The sequence below is a fragment of the Heptranchias perlo genome, chromosome 2 (assembly GCF_035084215.1).
Source record: "Heptranchias perlo isolate sHepPer1 chromosome 2, sHepPer1.hap1, whole genome shotgun sequence".
NCBI classification, from domain to species: domain Eukaryota; kingdom Metazoa; phylum Chordata; class Chondrichthyes; order Hexanchiformes; family Hexanchidae; genus Heptranchias; species Heptranchias perlo.
Genome location: NC_090326.1, coordinates 104,041,201 through 104,063,424, shown reverse-complemented (window position 1 = coordinate 104,063,424; position 22,224 = coordinate 104,041,201). Strand labels below are relative to the sequence as shown.

The window sequence follows — 22,224 nt, the reverse complement described above, 5'->3', positions numbered from 1 at the left end:
TTGCTGGTCTGACTGTTTTGGTTTATTTTGAGGTGGTGATAGAATGTGGATAAGATCAAAATTGGGCAAGGTTTAGAATTCAAATGTCAAGAGATTACCACCAGTTTTCCGAGCTGTAACAGAAATTCGGTATTGCGTGGGAAAGGGCACTTAGAAGGTCATATCCATTTGACGGAATACAAAGACACTTTGTGTGGCTTGTTCACGTGTAGAGTAATAGCACTGAATCAATGTCATTTTCCCCCCCGATCCTATTCCTGTAATGCTGAGATATTTTCAATTCATGATATGTTTTATTATTTAGTATGAAACAGGAGTCTCATTGTTGGCTTTGCTTTCTAATTCTTGAGAACATCTTGTTCAAAATAAAAAACAGTATTTAGTTGAAATACGATTGTTCAACTTGCCATTAGGTTGGTTTCTGTCAGTTGCGTGTGATAGCAATATGCTGTGTGATAGAGTATGCTGCTGTGTGATAGCAATATGCTGTGTTACAGGTAGCTCCTGTTTTTTGTGATTTCCTTGCAGAATAATTAACACAACTTTGTATAGAGAGTTTCTGTTATGTTTATAGATACTATATGTACTTATATTACAGTATGTGTGTGGCAGTATTTTAAATAAGTGTAAACTGTTCTGTTTAACACCTAGGATTAATATCATAAGAATAAAACCTTGCAGTGTGTTGACAAGCTTTTTTTCCTGCAAACAACAGTGGTTCCATGTTATGCCTCATGGTGCTCAAATTACTTAATTAGATCATTCATTACGTAACTTCTAAGTTGGCACATTACCTGGAAATTCTTGGGAGCAATTGTCTGATTTGAAAATTGCATGTGAGGTATGTTTATATATAAGGAAAAGACATTTAATTTCACCCCCTCACCACCATTTCAAACCTGTTGACGTCACACAAAAGATTTTGGGTATTAAATTTAATCAAAAACCCTTTCAATCTATAACATAACACTTGTAACAGTAACAGCTTGTGGACAACAGCAGCATGTCTCCACTTACAAACATTTTTCTCCAGTCAAGAGGCCAGAAAAGCATGCTTGTCAAACTTCTCTGGCTGCCAATAATGTAGAGCCATTGGGCCAGATTTTGCAGTCAAAGTAACGGTGAGGCTAATGGCACTCGCCTTTATTTATGCGTAAATAGCACAGCAACTTCAGGCAAGGGTAAATGCGAGGTTAAACGTGAATATCCAAAAGTTGGGTTGTGCTTGTCTGAGTTGTGCCACTCCGCCTTTAGCTTTGTGAAAACAGCATCTCGCTGCCTGCCTCACCGTTGAAATGCTACTGCCTATAAAGCATCCTTAGTGGAGCTCTGGGAAGTCACTTTTAGCCTCTCCTTTCACCAGGATGGCTGGTTGTGTGGGGGAAATATGCAGAGAAAGAGGAAAAAATAATCTCATAAAGATGTTGACACATTTTAATTTTTTTTCACAATTAAGGTTAGTTTTCAGTCTTAAAAAAAGAGCATGAGTACAATTTACTGACTCATTAATGTGATCCCCTCTCCAGAATATACTATGGTCATTATATAGATTAGTACTAACAAAGTTTTAACACCATCTAGATATTGAGCTGGTTTTAGTCCCATGTTGAAAGCATTTTCCAGAACGTGTTTCAGTCTTTGTATATATGAATCTTTCCAGCAATAATTTACAGCTAACATATCTAACTCACCAGCAGACACCAGTCACATTCTCTCACCTCTTCACAGCTGTATCAATATAAATGTAATTTTTCTTTCTTTAAAACACATACGTTGTAAGACAAAAAATTGTATAAACAGATTACAAAAGGAGTCTCTAGTTTTGTGAAACATTAAACCACTTGTGGCATCAAGTCACATAGTGCATTAACATCACCATGATAGGTTTTTAGTAAAGCACATTCCAAGTGTGAAGCTTCATGTGCCAAGACTGCACATCAGATGGAAAATCTTGTACAGCCTGCTGACTTTCACTCTCGAATTCATGATAAGCATTCCCAGCATATAAAGCTCCACACCAGGAGCCCGAATTTGTAAAATCTATTCTTAAAAGCTACCTTCACAAGTGCTTTAACTTTTTATAGCTAGTATTTTAAAATAAACAATGGAAATGTTCATTGTACAAGTTTCTTAAAGGAACACTCCCATAACAAGCAGAAATTTCCTGTAACCGATTATTTATGTTAAAAATGCCAAATGTGTCATGTAAGTGCTCATGAACTAGTAGTTATTTACCCATCTCTGACACATGGGTTCACCAACTGAGTTAGTTGGCCTGTTTTGTAGCAAAATCGACTAAAAGGATTACGCTAGCAATGCTACAGCAAATCTATTCAAAAAAAGTTAATTGGCTGTCCTCCCACATTGTTGCTTGAGTTTACATACAAATAAAATGTTGCCCATTCCTGGCTTGCTCTTTTCAGGAGAGGGCATTGAAAAATCAATATCTAGCTCATAGCTACTCTTGCACACCACCTAGTGACAGGCAGAAGAACTCTCCTAGAAGTGGATTGTGTGCCACTCTCTCCGCTGAAGAACGAGGTGCACAAAGGTCTGGCTTAATTTGTGGGGAGGTCAATATCTTTATTTTAAATTATTCAAAACTACTTGGATTTGCTCAAGTCAGTTGATATTAAGAATGCCACTTCTATTTCTTAGAGCAGCTTTTTGTTTAAATATAATGCCTGTGAAATGAACTGTTCTGTTCAAACAAATATTTGTATCAGTAAGACATCTCAAGTGCTCCATACATTGGTGTACTTATATATTAAAAACTAGAAATGGTAGTGCAGGCTCTCATGTGTCGGGACAGTGATATGGGAGTTAGTGGACAGTGAGACTGCCCTGGATTGCCACATCTGCAGGAAATGTCTCTGCCTTGAGACACTCCAGCTCAGAGTCCTTGAGCTGGAGTACGAGTTAGAGACACTCTGACACATAAGGGAGGGGGAGGAATATTTGGATAGTTTTCTCCAGAGTACGGTCACACCTCTGAGGAAAGCACAAGTACAGAAATGGGAGAATTTGATTGTTAGTCAGCAGGGTAAGGGGAACCAAGGGGAGGTAGAGAAGGAAATCCCGAAGACATTGGTCCCATCCAAAAGGAACAATGTACTTGCTACTTGTGAGGATAAGGAGGCAGGCTATGGGGTGGACAGCCAGAATACTAACCATGGCACCGTGGAGCAAGAGGCAGTCCAAGGGGGGGAAGAGCAGAATAGAAAAGTTGTAGTCATAGGGGATTCGATAATTAGGGGGATAGATAGCGTCCTCTGCAGTCACGACCATGATTACAGGAGGGTGTGTTGCTGACCTGGTGCAAGGGTAAAAGATATCTCGGATCAACTGGAGAGGAACTTGAAAAGGGAGGGGGAAGATACAGTTGTCGTGGTCCATGTTGGGACCAATGACACGGAATAAAAGGGAGGAGATCCTGCTAAGAGAATATCAGAAGTTAGGAACTAAATTTAAAAAAGGGTGGTAATCTAAGGATTACTACCCAACCCACGTGCTAATTGGTAAAGGGATAGACCGATCAGCAAGGTGAATGTGAAAGAGCTGTGTGGGAAGGAGAGGTTCCATTTCATGGGATACTGGCACCAGTACTGGGACAGGAAGGAGCTGTACCCCTGGAACAGGCTCCACCTGAACCAGAATGGGACCAATGTCCCAATGGAAAGGATAAATAACGCTGTGGATAGGATTTAAAACTAGTAAGATGGGGGGAGGGATCTGGTGAAACTTGCTGCATTTCAGTGTGGTGAGCGCTCCTCTGTTTGGTGCTCCCCTTTATTTTCTTTGACTATCACGGCCTTCCCTGCAAGTTTGTGCTCCCAGATTTGATTTTTTTTTGTCCATTGTGGGCTTGCCTGCAGGTTCTAGGCCTTCAGTTAGCTTAGAGTATTTTCTTAGGCTCACCTGGCCGTCTCTCCAGAGTTATATTATTTTTTTAAGGTGACTGACCCTGGTCTCTTCGCCTTTCACTCCTGTTCTGAATCTCTCTCACTCAGGGTGGGTCATTTTTCCACTATTCACTCCATTTTGTTTGACCTGATAGCTGAAGAGAATTTTTTTCCAACCCACTGGCCATGCCCCAACTTCACTGCCATTATTTACTTTGTTAATCATCCAGACCATTAGAGATGCCTCCAATGAAGACGTTGTGGCCTCCAGGAGACAAACAGCAGAATTGCTACAGAGTTACAGACCAATCGAGATAAAGGGGAATGAGGGAGAAAAAAATAAAATATAGAGGTAGAGACAGGAGAACCAATCTGCTGACCGAGAGATGGTAATGAAGGATTAGGGAAAGAAAGAGGCATTACAGGACACAGAGAGTTCAACTTAGAAACGGTGATATGGGGAAGACAGAGAGACAAGTGAGATCAGAGATGCACAAAAATGGGAGAGGCACAAGACTTGCCATTAATAGCACCATAGCAGGTTTACTCATACATTTAAAAATGTATACAGAATGCACTTTTGCACTTAACTTATCTACATAATTCATTTAGTTCTCATTCAGTCCTTCTTGCTCCACCTGCAAGTTTGGTGATATTGTGAAGACTGGGAAAATTGTGTCTCGTGACACTGCTTCTGCCCTTTCTGTCTGTTTCTATCCTTATTGCTGCAGCCTCTTGCTGCTTCTGCTGCCAACCCAACCCTGCCACCCCCCCACTGGCAAAATACTGATACCTACCCCACCCACTCCCAACTGTCCCTGACCACACTGCTGCCCCCTCCCCTCCTGCTTGATTCTTTGTTGCTTCCTGTATATAGTTGGCAAATACCATTACAGCTCATCTCGCACTTCAAATAAGCAAACGCAGACTGACGGCCAGCAAGGACTTTGCTCCCACAATCAACGAACCCCCTCCCACTCATCCTAGACCCTGGAACAATGTGAGTCTACCAGAACAATTGAGAAATTTCAGTTCCCTCTACTGTATAAATAACTCGATGAGGTTTTGGGGATGGAAGAACAAAATAAACTATTTACCTCTTAAGCAAGTTTTTGAAAATAGTATTTTATCTGTAAGGCTGTATCTTTCAGTATCAATAATGTGCAATACCTTTACCTTGTTTATCTTTACCAGGTTATCTGGTTATTTACCTAATTGCTGTTTGTAGGACCTTGTTGCATGCAAGTGACTACACTTCAGAAGTACTTTATTGGCTGTGAAGCACTTTGGGACAGCCTCGGGTTGTGAAGTGTGCTATATCAATGCATCTTGCTTTCCATCCATATGATATTACTTTATATATATCATATATATATATATATATATATATATATGAAGTAATATATACTTCATACTAATATATAGTTATATATCAACTGGACTGAAAGTTAAGTGGCTGTCTTGTTTGTAACATAACCCATGAGCAACAATATAGGAGATGAACTATTAACATTATAAAAGTAATGAATCTAGGGGAAATCACTTTTGCTGTTTCCTGATCCCCTTGACAAAAGTTAATACCGTGCAATCATCACAGGCATCCATTCTGTGGGTTTAGACTTTTGATTTGAAAAATAATGGATGTGTGATATCAGAATGTTAGTTTCTTCAGAAAGTTAAGGGGGTATATTGTAATTTTAAGAATCATCTGACCGATTGGTTATTAGGTGGGTTAGTATTACTGCCTCATAATTCATAAGAAATACATGTGATAACAAATAAGCTAAATGCTTTACAATGGACAACCCACCTGGATTCAGGCAACATCCTAAACTATGCAGCACCCATGAGCAGTTTATCAATAGTATGTGAACCCTGAGATAAGCTGCATCACTGAAATACTTTTTAGCTTGTGTTGCTCTTTGTAAGACACACACATGAGGATTGGAATATTAAGCCATGGGATACTAGCATACAAGTGCTTAACATGAAAGGGTTAAATATTTTACATGTGTTCACGCCCCAGCAAATACATTAAGCATATGTACGCTTTGTTTGTGAAGGATTATTTGTTTGTTTCATTCCAGTGTTATGGTCAGCTGACACCTGAAGTTGAATCATGTTATTGAACTGAAGTTATACTGTACCACTTTTATTAAAAAAAAATCTGCTTTTGTTTCACTGCATATTACAGGGTTTACATGCGCCCCATATATTATAAAACATGTATAATACCACAAGATTTGTTGGTACCTATATTAACAAAGCAGAGGGGTTTCATTCTGTAATAATTGTATTCTACAATGTAGATCTTTTTATATAATTCATTATAAAATAGGAAGAAAATTATATATCGTGAAAAAAAAAGCCAGCTGGGGTAAGAAAAGTCACTAACTGGTTTATTCTGATGCTTTTTTAAAAAAATAGGAAATATGCTGTTTTTCTGGAGCTAAGACCAGCATTCATTCAAAATGAACTGAATTATTTAAATAATGTTTTGGATAAATTCCCCAGAGGAACATTGATAACTTGTTGCCACGTTGAAAGTTCCACAGATGAGATAAACTATTGTTGTAGTTCCTAGTCATTAATTAATTCAGTACCTGTGGTGAAATCTGCTTTGACTCAAAGTTACAAATTGTTACAGATGTTGCTTTTACAGTCAACAATTATGTTTGCCTATGAAGCATTCAATCAAATCTATTTTTTCTTCACACTGATAAGTCATACCATAGGAAAACTTAGTTTGATTGCCAATCTAGACTGGAAAACAAACCATTTTACCTTCTGAATGAGCAAGTTTGGTTGCAGTTGTACTGCCACTTTGGCATCGTTTCTAAGTGGTTTCTGTTCGGCATCGATGCGAGACTGACAGCAGATGAGGAGTCGGGTTGGTGGTCTGACTCTCAACTACATTGAAGCTGGAAGTTGATAAACAACCTCCAGCAGGTAGTCTCTCACTGGTTTAACTTTGCACTTAGAGACACTGTATATCTACAATCTAGTGTGGACCTCCTGGCAACTTCAAAAATCTGAAAATCAATGTTATAAAATTAGGAGAGCATGGGATGGGAGCGTCCACTTTCTCCTAACAATAAAAATTAGGCATTGGCGACTGTCCTACAAATGCTTACAAGCAAGATATGCAGTGCTATTTTGTCACTGCCTCATGCCCTCTGCGGTGTAGCTCTGCTTCGCTAAGGGTCACACTTCACAGGTGCCAGGCGTTTTAAATACCATCTTAACTTTTTAGAGTTAAGATTAAAATAATAATAAAATCAATGTGTGGTCACAACATTCAAAGGCATTGCAGCTGTACCTAGCACTGTGAGCGTAGTTATGCCCCATAATATTAAGTGATGGGCCACCTAAAGCAAAAATAATTAACCCATCTCCATAAATATGCAAGAGTGAACACCCCCACACCCCTCTACAGATATTGCAAAAATAGCGCCCCGTCCCCCCCGCCACAGCGATTCCACAATCAACGAATCAGATCAAAGCTCTGCAGTCCTGCCACATCCAGTCGTAATGGTGGTGGACAATTAAACAACTAATGGGAGGAGGAGGCTCTGTGAACTTCCCCATCCTCAATGATGGCCGAGTCCAGCACGTGAGAGCAAAAGACAAGGCTGAAGCGTTTGCAACCATCTTCAGCCAGAAGTGCCGAGTGGATGACCCATCTCGGCCTCCTCCCGATATCCCCACCATCACAGAAGCCAGTCTTCAGCCAATTCAATTCACTCCACGTGATATCAAGAAACTGCTGAGTGCACTGGACACAGCAAAGGCTATGGGCCCCAACAACATCCCGGCTGTAGTGCTCCAGAACTAGCCGCGCCTCTAGCCAAACTGTTCCAGTACAGCTGCAACACTGGCATCAACCCGACAATGTGGAAAATTGCCCAGGTATGTCCTGTCCACAAAAAGCAGGACAAATCCAATCCAGCCAATACCGCTCCATCAGTCTACTCTCAGTCATCAGCAAAGTGATGGAAGGTGTTGTCGACAGTGTTATCAAGCGGCACTTACTCACCAATAACCTGCTCACCGATGCTCAGTTTGAGTTCTGCCAGGACCACTTGGCTCCAGACCTCATTACAGCCTTGGTCCAAACATGGACAAAAGAGCTGAATTGCAGAGGTGAGGTGAGGTGAGAGTGACTGCCCTTGACATCAAGGCAGCATTTGACTGTGTGTGGCACCAAGGCGCCCTAGTAAAATTGAAGTCAATGGGAATCAGGGGGAAAACTCTCCAGTGGCTGGAGTCATACCTAGCACAAAGGAAGATGGTAATGGTTGTTGGAGGCCAATCATCTCAGCCCCAGGACATTGCTGCAGGAGTTCCTCAGGGCAGTGTCCTCGGCCCAACCATCTTCAGCTGCTTCAACAATGACCTTCCCTCCATCATAATGTCAGAAATGGGGATGTTTGCTGATGATTGCACAGTGTTCAGCTCCATTCACAACCCCTCAAATAATGAAGCAGTCCGTGCCCGCATGCAGCAAGACCTGGACAACATCCACGCTTGGGCTGATAAGTGGCAAGTAATATTCGTGCCAGACAAGTGCCAGGCAATGACGATCTCCAACAAGAGAGAGTCTTACCACCTCCCCTTGACATTCAATGGCATTACCATCGCCGAATCCCCCACCATCAACATCCTGGGGGGGGTCACCATTGACCAGAAACTTAACTGGACCAGCCATATAAATACTGTGGCTACAAGAGCAGGTCAGAGGCTGGGTATTCTGCGTCGAGTGACTCACCTCCTGACTTCCCAAAGCCTTTCCACCATCTACAAGGCACAAGTCAGGAGTGTGATGGAATACTCTCCACTTGCCTGGATGAGTGCAGCTCCGACAACACTCAAGAAGCTCGACACCATCCAGGACAAAGCAGCCCGCTTGATTGGCACCCGATCCACCACCCTAAACATTCACTCCCTTCACCACCGGCGCACTGTGCCTGCAGTGTGTACCATCCACAGGATGCACTGTAGCAACTCACCAAGGCTTCTTCGACAGCACCTCCCAAACCCGCGACCACCTAGAAGGACAAGGGCAACAGGCACATGGGAACAACACCGCCTGCACGTTCCCCTCCAAGTCACACACCATCCCGACTTGGAAATATATTGCCGTTCCTTCATCGTCGCTAGGTCAAAATCCTGGAACTCCCTTCCTAACAGCATTGTGGGAGAACCGTCACCAGACGAACTGCAGCGGTTCAAGAAGGCTGCTCACCACCACCTTCTCAAGGGCAATTTGGGATGGGCAATAAATGCTGGCCTCGCCAGCGACGCCCGCATCCCTTGAACGAATAAAAAAAAAATCAAACCCAGTCCCCAGCCTTGCTGAGACTAACGTTGTTCTCCATCTCTTTCTCCCTTTTCTCTTCACCGTCCCCGTCCCTCCTTTCTCCCTCTTCCCTTCCCCACTTTCCCGTCTCCTTAACCACTAACCCTGCTTGACTTGATAAGTGCTCCTCATCTTGACTCCCCATTAAGCGACGCCAAAGGGGATTGACTGGTAACTTTAAAAGATTCACACTTCTTTGTAGCCACATATTTCTAGTCTCTCCAAATTAAGAATGGCCTACGTGAAGTTGTGTCCATTGTTGAAAGTTACGAATGAAGTTAGTCTGTTTATTATTGGCCCGGAAATTGCGCTGAATGGCAAATGAACATTGCACGCCGCTCGTTAGTTATAAACTCACCCACAAACTATTTGCGGGCTTCTGGGTGCCATCTTGCTTCAGTAGTGAGCTGCAAAAAGTGCAGCGTTCTCTCCCGGCTTCTGTCAGGTGTGTGAGCGGGAAAGGAGCGCTCTATCCCCTCAACCAATCAGCTTGAAGCATCCTTGACAAGCCGCGCAGTCAGAACCAGGAAGTGAAAGTTACAACAGTAAATTAAATGTAAAACCAGTTAGAGAAAGCAAAATAAAGAGCGGGTAAGATTAAAAGACAGAGATAAAAGAGACAGAAAGAAAAAGTTAAAAAATTAAAGTTTTAAATCATTAAAATTTTAAATTACATTTTTTTAAAATGTCCAACGATGATTAATGTCGGAAGGAATGAGTCTCCACATTTTTAAAAGTAAATTTTCAGTGCCAGAGAGGTTGTTTGGCAGTCATTAAGACTTACCACACTGTTAAAAGTTAATTTAGACCTAAAAAACCCAGCGTACCTTTTTTATGGAGAGACTAATTCGTTTCCAGCTGGGCAGGAGAACAAGTTCGCTCTGGTCCATTCATTCAGCCAGCGAGCTGCCCTTCTGCACAGCTTTCAAATGAGCAGGGCAAATGGTAGAGTGATTTCCGCGTTTGTGCATGTGCATTCGCTGAAACTTGCTCTTCCATTTGCCCTGAAAAAATGGTGAGCCCTGTTATCATTGCCATTATTTCATGAGCAGTTTCCAAGCCATTACTGTTCAGACTATGAACTTGCCTATGCTGAAAATGGACACTTAGGCTGAAAGATAATTGTATATAAAATTTGATATGCTTTCAGATTCAGTGGGAGTCAGTTTTATCAATAGAAATGAGACCAGGACGAATGGTGGTAATGAAGTTACATCTGGTAATTAGAACATCCTCTTCATCTCCCCTTAATGTGGATTATTTGTCCTTCAGCCCAAAAAGGCCATTATACATTTCGATAAAGGAGTCCAGCAGGTCATCCAAATCTCAATTAGTGAAGTCTGATTTATACAAGTTTCAGCCTGCCATTTTGAATACTACTGCAGTCATGTTAGTGAGTACACATACTATTCTTCCTCTGCCATACTAATTCATGCAGCTGCTTAGCTGTATGAGAATAGCATTATTAGTGATGTGTGATTGTTAGTTTTTCTGCAGTTAACATTGTCTGATTCGTGCTGCACAGAACTGACAGAAGTAAAATTGGGAGGACCTATCATTTTAATAGGCAGCCACTCAATACAACCAAAAACAGTCTAACTCTGCCAGGGGGACAAAAGATGAAAATTCTTTCCAGGTCTCCTTAATAATAGTACTTTGTGTGCTACTGTTGTCTCATAGGAAACTGTATTTCAGTGACCTTGCACAAGTGCTTCTAAATTGTATGCCTCTTTCGTGGTTGTAACTGGGAGAAAGAGGACCTCTTGTTGTCTTTATTTGGTGGTGAGGATAAGGTTGCTGGTTTTGAGGCATTGGGCTAGAAATTGGTTTGTGCCTGAATTTGGGGGCAAACTCAGCGACGGAAGTGAATACGGCGCCGAAACTGATGATGCAAGAGGACCGCACATAATTGACCTTCTTGCATCATCAAGACGCAACCGGCATGCTGGTTGTCGCTAGATGCCGCAGGTAGTGCACTGGTCGCAAAAGGAGAAAAGTCAGCTGATAGAGACGCCAACATTGGGCCTATGGTAAGTCTGGGGCAGGGAGGGGGTTTAGGAGATCAGGAGGTGGACGAGCGGTGGCTCCACATTCGGGTAAGTAACATTTTATAAACTTTTTTTTGGTGGCAACCTCTAGATATCCCTTTTTAAGGACCGCTGGTTTGGCTGATTTGGACCCGAGTAAACTGGCCACAGCTTTCACGGTGCTTGCTGCAGTCAGTCACAATCCAGTCTTCCAAAGGGGCTTGAAATGTATGGACCTCCATTTGCATAGGCAGTAGACCTAACACTGGTTCCAAGCAGGCGACCAGGACCACTCGGGGCGCCCTAACCAATTTGACATTCGGCGGGCCATATTGAACCCTTCAGTGGCCGTTTTTTAGCCTGAAAAATGGGTGCTGTGTAATCCAATGTGGAGGTCACTGTCTCTTTTGTAGTTCTAAATATATCAAAATTTTAAAACACACTAATCTTAAGGTTTCAATAATTTCTTTGAGATAAATAGCAAAATTGGCTAGAACAATATCTTAAATTAAAAATTTCTAAGACTGTTTCTTAGACCAATACGTCGGGGAACCAACCAGGGAACAGGCCATTTTGGATCTGGTAATGGGTAATGGAACAGGATTAATTAATGATCTCAAAGTAAAGGATCCCTTGGGAAGCAGTGATCATAACATGATAGAATTTCACATCCAGTTTGAGAGCGAGGATCTTGGGTCTGAAACTACTATATTAAACTTAAATAAGGGCAATTTCAAAGGAATGAGGGCGGAATTGACTAAAGTGGACTGGGTAAACAGATTAGATGGTATTATGGTGGATAAGCAGTGGCAAACATTTAAAAAGATATTTTATGAGTCGCAACAAAAATATATCCCTGTGAGGAGGATAGACTCCACAAAAAGGGTGAACCAACCATGGCTAACTAAGGAAGTCAAGGATGGTATCAGGTTAAAAGAAAAAGCATACAACGTTGCAAAGATTACTGGTGAGCCCGAAGATTGTGAAAACTTCAAAAACCAGCAAAGGATGACTAAAAGAATAATAAAGTGGGAGAAAATAAATTATGAGAGTAAACTAGCAAGAAATATAAAAACTGACAGTAAAAGCTTCTACAGGTATGTAAAAAGGAAGAGGGTAGCTCAAGTAAACATTGGTCCCTTAGAAGATGAGACTGGGGAAATAATAATGGAAAACAAGGTAATGGCAGAGGAATTGAACAGATATTTTGTATTTGTCTTCACAGGAGAAGACACTAATAATATACCAATAATAGTAGAAAATCAAGGGGCAAAGGGGAGCGAGGAACTAAAAACAATCACTATCACGAGAGAAAAAGTACTAGGGAAACTAATGGGTTTGAAGGCTGACAACTCCCCTGGACCTGATGGCTTGCATCTGAGGGTCTTAAAGGAAATGGCTACAGAGATAGTGGATGCATTGGTTGTAATCTTCCAGAATTCACTAGATTCTGGAAAGGTCCCAGCGGATTGGAAAATCGCAAACGTAACACCCCTATTCGAGAAGGGAGTGAGACAGAAAGCAGGTAACTATAGACCAGTTAGCCTAGCATCTGTCATTGGGAAAATGCTAGAATCCATTATTAAGGAAGTAGTAGCAGGACATTTTGAGACTCATAATACAATCAAGGAGAGTCAACATGGTTTTATGAAGGGGAAATTGTATCTGACAAATTTATTAGAGTTCTTTGAGGAAGTAACAGGCAGGGTGGATAAAGGGGACCAATGGATGCAGTATATTTGGATTTCCAAAAGGGATTCGATAAGATGCCACTGAAGAGTCGGGATAAAAAGGTCATTTTCAAAATGGCAATCTGTAACTAGTGGGGTGCCGCAGGGATCAGTGCTGGGGCCTCAACTATTTACAATATATATCAATGACTTGGATGAAGGAACAGAGTGTCTTGTGGCCAAATTTGCTGATGATACAAAGATAGGTGGAAAAGCAAGTTGCGAGGAGGACACAAAGGGCCCGATTTTAGCACCCGCTATCGGGTGCGTTCTCGGCGGGGGGGCCTCGAAAATCGTGAAATCCTGGATCCCGACCGGATCCCGCCTCGATCCCGCCCACTTCCGGGTTCCCCGCTGAATCGCCGGCGTGCGCGCGCAGCCCCCGCTGGTGGGAATCCCGCAGGCAATTAAAGCCAGTGGGATGCCACTTGAGAGTATTTATTTAGCTATTTCAGGTCATTAACTGACCTGATTAAGGGACTGTGTGTGATTTGGATCAACGTGGGACTGTTTCCCACACTGGGGGAAACACTCCCAGCTCGAATGGACGTGTTGCAGCTGTCAGCCTGTGGCAGCTGCAAAGGTCCATTTGACAGGTCGGTGGGGGAGACCCTCACCCATTGCAGGAGGCCACTCTGTCACTTGGGACAAAGTTTGGCCTCCACCACCCTCCTCCTGATGGTCAAAGTCACCAACCTGCACACTTACCCCGGGGTCTGGAGACATGTACCTACCTTGCGGACCCCCTCAGATGTACATCTTGTGGATGGGGGCCGCCGTAGCTGCAGTCATGACCTCCTCGGAGGGCAAACAGCATCACCAGCCTCGCCATCCACGCCATCCACCTCTGACACGTGGAGCTCCACAACAGAGTGCTGTGACACATCCACCTGTACAGCAGGAGGGAGGGCTACCGCAGAGAGAGATGCGTCGCAGAGGGCACTGCCCTCGCCACAGGTTCCACAGACCGAGGCTCAGCCTCCTGGACCTCTCTGAGCAGCAGTGCACACGGAGGCTCAGAGTCACTCGACATGTAGCCGTGGACATCTGCAGCCTCTTTCATGCTGAGCTGCTCCTGGCTGGCCCGTGCACCATCTTCCTACCTGTCGCTGTCAAAGTCACCACTGCCCTCCCAAACTTCTCCTCCGCAGCCTTCCAGGGTGCAACTGGGGACATCGCCGATGTCTCTCAGTCGTCTGCGCAGAAGAGCCCTGCAAATACACCTACACCCACTCTGCAGTGACACAATGGGTGGCATCAGTGGTGGGTCCTCATAGTGATACCCAGGAGCGGGCATTATTGCACAAACCGGACAGGATTGGCGAAGACATAGCAGTAGTGGTGCCAATATAATGTGTGATGTGAGTTGTTCTGAAATTCAATAGAAGTAACAACCATGACAAACCCTCAAACACCCTTGTGCATCCCCTTCATGCTCACGACACGTTTGCCTTATGCTGCCTACTGCACATATGTGGTGATGTGGTGCATGCCCTGTGGCTGCAGCACAGGTGGTGGCAGCTTGAGTGAGGCTGGCCGTGAGAGAGATGCACGAGAGGGTGAGTATGGGATAGAGCCATGAGATTGTATGAGGATTGGGTTGCGTGGTAGTGGCGGGGTGAGTACTGGCGAGGTGAGTAGGTGCAGGTAAGATGAGGATGGGGTTTGAGTGGGTATGAGGGGTGATGTGACAGAGTAGTTATGGCAGTGCCGAAGGAGATGTGGGGTGGGGGCAGTGATGTGGCAGATGGAGTGTAGGGGAAAGACTACGTGTACTCACTGTGGCTGACCTACTGAGGTCATTGGACCGCCTCCTGCACTGTGTGCAGGTGGGCGATATGTTGGTGGCGCAGGTGACCCCCTCTGCCACCTCGAGCCAGGCCTTCCTTGTGGCAGAGGCAGGCCACTTCCTCCCGCCCGCCGGGTGGAAGATCTCTGTCCTCCTCCTCCTCCTCACCCCATGTATTGATACCTGGGGTGAGGCATCATTAAACTGGGAGCAGCCTTCCCCCTGGGCTGCTCCATGCAGTCATGTTTGCTATTGGTTGCAGCATCTGTCAGTGGAGGACTGCCCCTTTAAATAGAGCGCCTCCAGCTGACAGATCTTACTGCGCATGCGCAGCCCGCCCGACGCGCAGACTAGCAGCGGGGAACCCGGAGGAGCAGGTAAGTGGCTCCAATTAGTGCGTTGCCTGCTACGATCGCGCGGGAAACCCACTAATTTCACCGGGCGCGTTACCCACGCACCCGCTTGCCCACCCGCCGAGAACCCACACCCCTGGTAAAATCGGGCCCAAAGTGTCTGCAAAGGGATATTAACAGGTTAAGCGAATGGGCAATAATTTGGCAGATGGAATATAATGTGAGAAAATGTGAAGTCATCCACTTTGGGAGGAAAAATAAAAAAGCAAAATATTATTTGAATGGAGAAATACTACAAAATGTTACAGTATGGAGGGATCTGGGTGTCCTTGTACATGAAACACAAAAAGTCAACATACAGGTGCAGCAGATAATCCGGAAGGCAAACAGAATATTGGCCTTTATTTCTAGGGGGATGGAGTATAAAAATCAGGAAAGTCATGCTACAACTGTACAGGGTGCTGGTGAGACCACAGCTAGAGAACTGTGTACAGTTCTGGTGCCCTTACTTAAGGAAGGATATACTTGCTTTGGAGGCAGTTCAGAGAAGGTTCATTAGGTTGATTCCACGTATGGTAGGGTTGTCTTATGAGGAAAGATTGAACAGGTTGGGTCTATACTCTTTGGAGTTTAGAAGAATGAGAGGAGATCTAATTGAAAGATATAAGATTCTGAGGGGACTCGATAGGATAGATGCTGAGAGGATGTTACCCCTCATGTGGGAATCTAAAACGAGGGGGCATAGTCTCAGAATAAGGGGTCGCCCATTTCAGACGGAAATGAGGAGGAATTTTTTCTTCCAGAGGGTCGTGAATGTTTGGAGTTCTTTACCCCAAAAAGCTGTGGGGGCTGAGTCATCGAATACATTCAAGGCTGAGTTAGACAAATTTTTGATCAGCAAGGGAGTCAAAGGATAAGGGGAAAAGGCGGGAAAGTGGAGTTGAGGTAAAAATCAGATCAGCCATGATCTCATTAAATGGCGGAGCAGGCTCGAAGGGCCAAATGGCCTAATCCTGCTCCTATCTCTTATGGTCTTATTTTAAAATTGAGCATAGCTGATTTTGTTTTTTGTTTGTAATTTATATATACATTGCCATTATTTATTGTACAGTAAGTTACTTATTAAAAAGCGATAGTATATTCAACACTGGTGGACTTGACGACCAAGCAGCTGGTGCTTGTGACAAGTTAAACTACTTTGCAGCTCTGGTATCTATATATTTAAATAGATAAAGATAGACTGTCTTCAGAATGATTACATTTGATTTTGAACTCATTGTGCCTCGCGCCCCCCCCCCAGCCACATTCATGCAAAACCCAGTATTGGTCAGTATTGGCCAGATAAGGATGGGTTGGTCATAATTATATACGTCTCAATGAGCGTACCCGCTTAATTGTTCAGAAAGAAAGTTTGTAACATGGGTTTCCAGTTCCACTATGACAGAATATTATACTTTCAATGATCCTGGCAGAAAACGGGCAAAACTCAGCCCAACTATCACTGGCCAATATGCGCGATAAGCTGCCATGGACTGCAGTTAGCAGTCAGGTGGTTGGGAAACAGAGTTTTGCTGCATGCATTATTAGTTCATTGCTTGTAAAACAAAAGTACATACAGGTATTACTCTGTTGGAATTTACTTGTGTGTATTCTTTGGCTTTATAAATGTATTTGTTTTTTTAGTGGAATGAAGGGTCGAGCACCACCACCGCCTCAGCCAGCTCCACGCAGGATCCTCACTGTTACCCAAAGTTGTAGAGTTAAACATGATGATCAGAATCCTGGAGACATGAAAGAAAATGTATTGCCTGGGACAGTGGACATACTGGTTGTCTTACCAAATGGTGCAGAAAAAAAGGTTGAAGTGAGTGGAAGGTAAGCAATGAACGAGAATCGTTTCAGTCATTGGGCTGCAAACTGTGCACACAAAATGATAATTGAAGCAGCAATAATGGAGAAATAAAATCTTAATTAAGCTGAGCTTTGCATTTGGACGGCTAGCGGATAAATGCAAGTCATCATATCATTTGAACTTTCATTTCCCAAACAGCATAAGTGTCTTATTTCTTCAAGGCTTCTCAGCATGGATTATTGTTCAAGACATATCAGAAATTGGTTACAGCAGTGTTTAATCCAGTTTAGATGTTTGAACTAATTGGCAAATTTGAGAGGGCAATGAACTACTCTTTGTACAGCATGATGTATGCTGCAACATAATAGAATTCTGACAAGTGAATTTATGCTTATTGTAAGATGTAAAACTAACGTCTGCCATTTGCTTTGCCAAACCAGTTAGTGCAAGTTATTTGCAGAAGTCAAAAGATGAAACAAAAACAGAAATGCTAGAAATCTGCACCAGATTAGTCAGCATCTGAAAGATTACGGTAGCCTAACAATTGAAGTGGAGTCTTGCTTCAGATTAAACATTTTTATGAAATCAGCCCTGATAGTTGGCATTTTAAACAATCTATTGAAAAGGCACTATGACGAAACAGTGTTAAACAATAAATGTACCATGGTGTCTATTGGTGTGACTGGCCTTCATCTTTAAACAAAAATTTGCGAGAGAGAGTTGATTAGCTTCACCTATACAACAAAACTCTGACTGCTTTCAGTTTGGGTCATGATGACCCAAGTCAAATGCCATCTCACTATGGGCTTGTACTCAAAACTGCACAGCATCCAGTCATGCATTCAGAGCTATTAAATTGCTAATGAGCACACATGTGACTTTTAATTTACTTCTTAATGCATGGGAGATTCAGGTAAGGCCTTCAGAATAGCTTAATGCTAACTTTCACCTTTGTAGCCACAAACTAATAAGATGGCTAATGGTGGGAGTTTGTAACTTAAAATTTAGTCTTGTCTATTTATTGTGCCATGTGCTGTGAATTCACGCCAAATATCAATTTTCACAACAGGAATATAAACTGAATATTAGCTCCTTAGCCATATGCATGCCAAGGTGCTGTTCAAGCTATTGCCAGCTGGGCTGCTCTCTTTCAGACCCTGTTGCTAGGAAACTACTTATTACCACTTTTGTAGTCGCACAATATCTTTTTTGGGTTGTGTAAGAAACATCGATAAAGCACAGTAGGGCAAGCTATTGCAGAACAGGCTTGAGGAGCTGAATGGCCTACTCCCGCTCCTATATATTACTTGTACATTTACTTCTTTATTTCTTTGGTGTCAGCCGTGGCTCAGCGGTAGCACTTTTGCCTCTGAATCAGAGGTTCTGGGTTCACATCCCACTCCAGAGACATGGGGGTCAATTTTCGGATGGGTGAGTTCCTAAAATTGAAGATTCCCGGAGCAGGTCCGGAGCCCGGCTCCAATCCGCCCACTTCCGGGTTCTCCAATGACGTGAATCGGCGCAATCAAAGCTGGCGGGATCATTATCTGGGTACTTGAGGTCGTTTACAGACCTCATTAGATGGAGATTTTAGGAGGATTCGGATTTTGGACTACCCAGAGCGTGTTTTCCATGCTGGGGGAAACACTCGCTGCTTAAACAGACGCGTTGCAGCCAGCAGCCAGTGGCAGCTGCAAAGGTCCATTTAACAGGTGTGGGGTAAACCCTCATTCATTGCAGCAGGGCACTCTGTCACCTCAGACAAAGTTTGGCCTGCCACATCGTTGTCTCCAAACTCCAAATTATTAAATCATACCCTAAACTCTGCTGTCCATTTACCTACTTTGTGGACCCTCTCACACTCACACCATCAGGGTGGGGGGGGGCGTCCATTGCTGTATTCATCACTCCATTGGAGGACGAACAACATCACCAGCCTTGCCAGACATGCCGTCCACCTCCGCCATGTGGAGCTACACAACACAGTGCTGCACAACAGGCACCTGCACAAAGTAGTCGTGCAACTACACATACACCCACTGTAGGGTGACCCAATGGGTGGCATCAAGGGTGTTCATGGAGAACCTCATGAAAGGGCATTATTGCACAAGCCAGTCAAGAATGGCCATGACGTGGCAGTAGTGGTGACAATATAATATGTAATGTGAGTTGATCAGAAATCAAATATAAGTAAAAAACCATGACAAACCCTCAAACACCCTTGTGCATCCCCTTCATGCTCACGACACGTTTGCCTTCGGCTTCCTACTACACATATGTGATGCATGCCCTGTGGCTGCAGCACAGGTAGTGGCAGGTTGGGTGAGGCTGACCGTGAAAGAGGTGCATGAGAGGGTGAGTATGAGATAGAGCCATGAGATTGTATGAGGATTGGGTTGAGTGGTAGTGGCGGGATGAGTACTGGCGAGGTGAGTAAGTGCAGGTAAGATGAGGATGAGTTTTGAGTGGGTGTGAGGAGTGATGTGATAGAGTAGTGTTAGCAGTGCAGAAGGAGATGTGGGGTGGGGACGGTGATGTGGCAGACAGAGTGTAGGGGAATGAGTAAGTGTACTTACTTTGGCTGACCTACTTAGGTCATTGAAGCGCCTCCTGCACTGTATGCAGGTGCGTGATATGTTGGTGGTGCTGGTGACCTTCTCTGCCACCTCGAGCCAGGCCTTCGTGTTGGCAGAGGCAGGCCACTTCCTCCCGTCCGCCAGGAAGAAGATCTCTGTCCTCCCCCTCCTCCTCACCCCATCCAGTCAGACCTGGAGTTAGGCGTCAATAAACCTAGGAGCAGCCTTTCCCCTGGGCTGCTTCATGCTGTAATTTTGACTCCTTTCTGCAGCATCAGTCAATGGAGGACTGTCCCTTTAAATTGGACTCCTCCAGCTGACGGCCTATGATGCGGGTGCGCTGTCCGCCCGCTGCGCAGCTTTCCAGTGCGAAACCCGGAAGCCAAGGTAAGTGGCTTCAATTTACTTACGATCGCGTGGGGAACCCACCGATTTTACTGAGTGTGTTACCCACGCGCCCAGTCGACCCCCTGCTGGCAACCCGCCTCCCTCCTAATATTGGGCCCATAAAGTAGGTTGACACTCCAGTGCAGTACTGAGGGAGTGCTGCACTGTCGGATGAGATGTTAAACCAAGGCCCTGTCTGCCCTCTCAGGTGGATGTAAAAGATCCCACGACATTATTTGAAAAAGAGCAGGGGAGAGTTCTCCTGGTCTCTCGGCCAATATTCATCATTAAAAAAGGTTACCTTCTCATTACTGTTTGTGAGACATTGCTGTGTGGATATTGGCTGCTGCGTTTCCTACATTACAACAGTGATTACATTTCAAAAGTACTTAATTGGCTGTAAAGAGTTTTGGGATGTCCTGAGATTGTGAAAGGTGCCACAAGTTCTTTTTTTTTCTTTATGCTAAATGATTACAAAAACTGCTCTCATTTCTAAAATATTTTGAATAGCTCAAATTTCAAACCTATATCAGGTGACAATAATTGAGAAAGGAGTTTGAATTTATATTAGTCTGGTTGTTCTTTAAGAGCTATGCACTCTTTTGTGTAAAGGATAGGAAGTAGTATTTCCTTTAGACAAGTACTGACAACTTACAACAAACCTGTTGACTCCATAGAAAGTTTTCTCAGTTGTACTGCAAATTTTTCAATTTCTTGTTTAATTCAGTTGATATATGGGTGTATGTATTTAAGAATGTTTGATTGGGCAGTGCAATTAAATGGGGATAATGGGGACACTGAATACAAATGTAATAGCTCCAGCCCTCCATTTATTCTCTATTCCCTAACACCTGACTTCTGAGCCCCAATACTGTATCACTGAAGTCCTATCTCCCTCTGCCTTGCACATCCTGTCTGTTTGCCCTCTTGGCCCCTATTCCTTGACACAGGCCAAAGAAAAATGTAGTAAGACTTGGCGCTGGGCAAAGACCTAAAAGCTGTGGTGGGCATGCAGAACAAAAGCAAATTCTTTGACTAAACAAAGCCATGTATGAAAACAATACCTGACTGTTATATTGTAAACAATTTTACAACACCAAGTTATAGTCCAGCAATTTTATTTTAAATTCACAAGCTTTCGGAGGCTTCCTCCTTCGTCAGGTGAACGATGTGAAAATTCACATCGTTCACCTGACGAAGGAGGAAGCCTCCGAAAGCTTGTGAATTTAAAATAAAATTGCTGGACTATAACTTGGTGTTGTAAAATTGTTTACAATTGTCAACCCCAGTCCATCACCGGCATCTCCACATCATGTTATATTGTAGTTAGGGGCCTCCCACCACTAGTGGCGCTTTGACGTGAGCTACTCAGGTCCTCCCTAGATTTAATTTTTTCACCTTGTTTTTGCCACCCCTCTCACCTGCCCAAAGTTAGGTGTTTTTTTTATTTTCATATTTTAATTTCCCATGCTTAACTTTTAATTTTGTCAATTGAACAATTTAAATTCTCTTCCTTCTGACCTTCAGCTGTCTGCACAAACCTGGTCTCCTCCTTCCAGCTTGTTGCAGCACCCCATGAGGCTCGCCCTCGTTCCTCCCTGGTCTCCTTCCTCAGAACTGGGAAACCGACACTTGCTTTTAAGGTGTTCATAATCCTTGGGGCTCCGGCTGCCCACCATTGTTGCTATTGTGGCTTTGTCGCCAGTCGCCAGTGTCCACCTTCCCACAGGTTCCCAGTCTCAGCACAAGTCTTTTTCCTGCAACTTTGTCACCACCAGTCCCCACAGGTTGCTGCACTGGCCACAATTCTGCAAAGTTTTTCTGTGCAGCCTGCAGCAACTTTCAGCTCCAGCCTGGTTGGCCCCTGTGCCAACTTGCAGATTGCCGTCCGAATACTGGCTCTTCCTGGGCCCAACGTTTCTTAAATAAACATTTTTTTCTGCAGGCCTCCCTACAGCTGACTAACTACATTTTTCTCCGGCCTGTGGCAGGCCAAGAGGGCAAACCATATCCTCTGACATCCTGTGTTCATTGCCACAGGAAATCCATAGTGATATAAGAAAATTGTTGGCTTAGTCTGCCTTGTATAAACCCATGTTTGCTTGGAATGAATCCTCTATGTTCTTGAATTGCTTCCATAATGAGACAGATATTTGCTCACTAAGTATCCTACTGTAATTTACTGTTGTGTTCAATGTTCCAAGAAAATCTCTTCCACAAAACCATTAATTCCCCCCTGTGATAAATAT

At 43.7% G+C, this 22,224-nt stretch overlaps 1 protein-coding gene across 10 annotated transcripts in view; it reads left to right on the top strand.

Annotated features, from left to right (window-relative positions):
* The window catches only part of cobl (cordon-bleu WH2 repeat protein), a 346,962-nt gene that overhangs the window by 116,026 nt on the left and 208,712 nt on the right, over positions 1–22,224 (top strand). For 9 of the 10 annotated variants that reach the window (XM_068005366.1, XM_068005412.1, XM_068005400.1 and 6 more), the window contains one exon: positions 16,844–17,035. In XM_068005366.1, coding sequence (XP_067861467.1) covers positions 16,844–17,035 — 192 coding nt within the window. Of the gene's footprint in view, positions 1–16,843; positions 17,036–22,224 lie in introns of those variants that run through there. The other variant, XM_068005414.1, reaches the window with a different exon arrangement.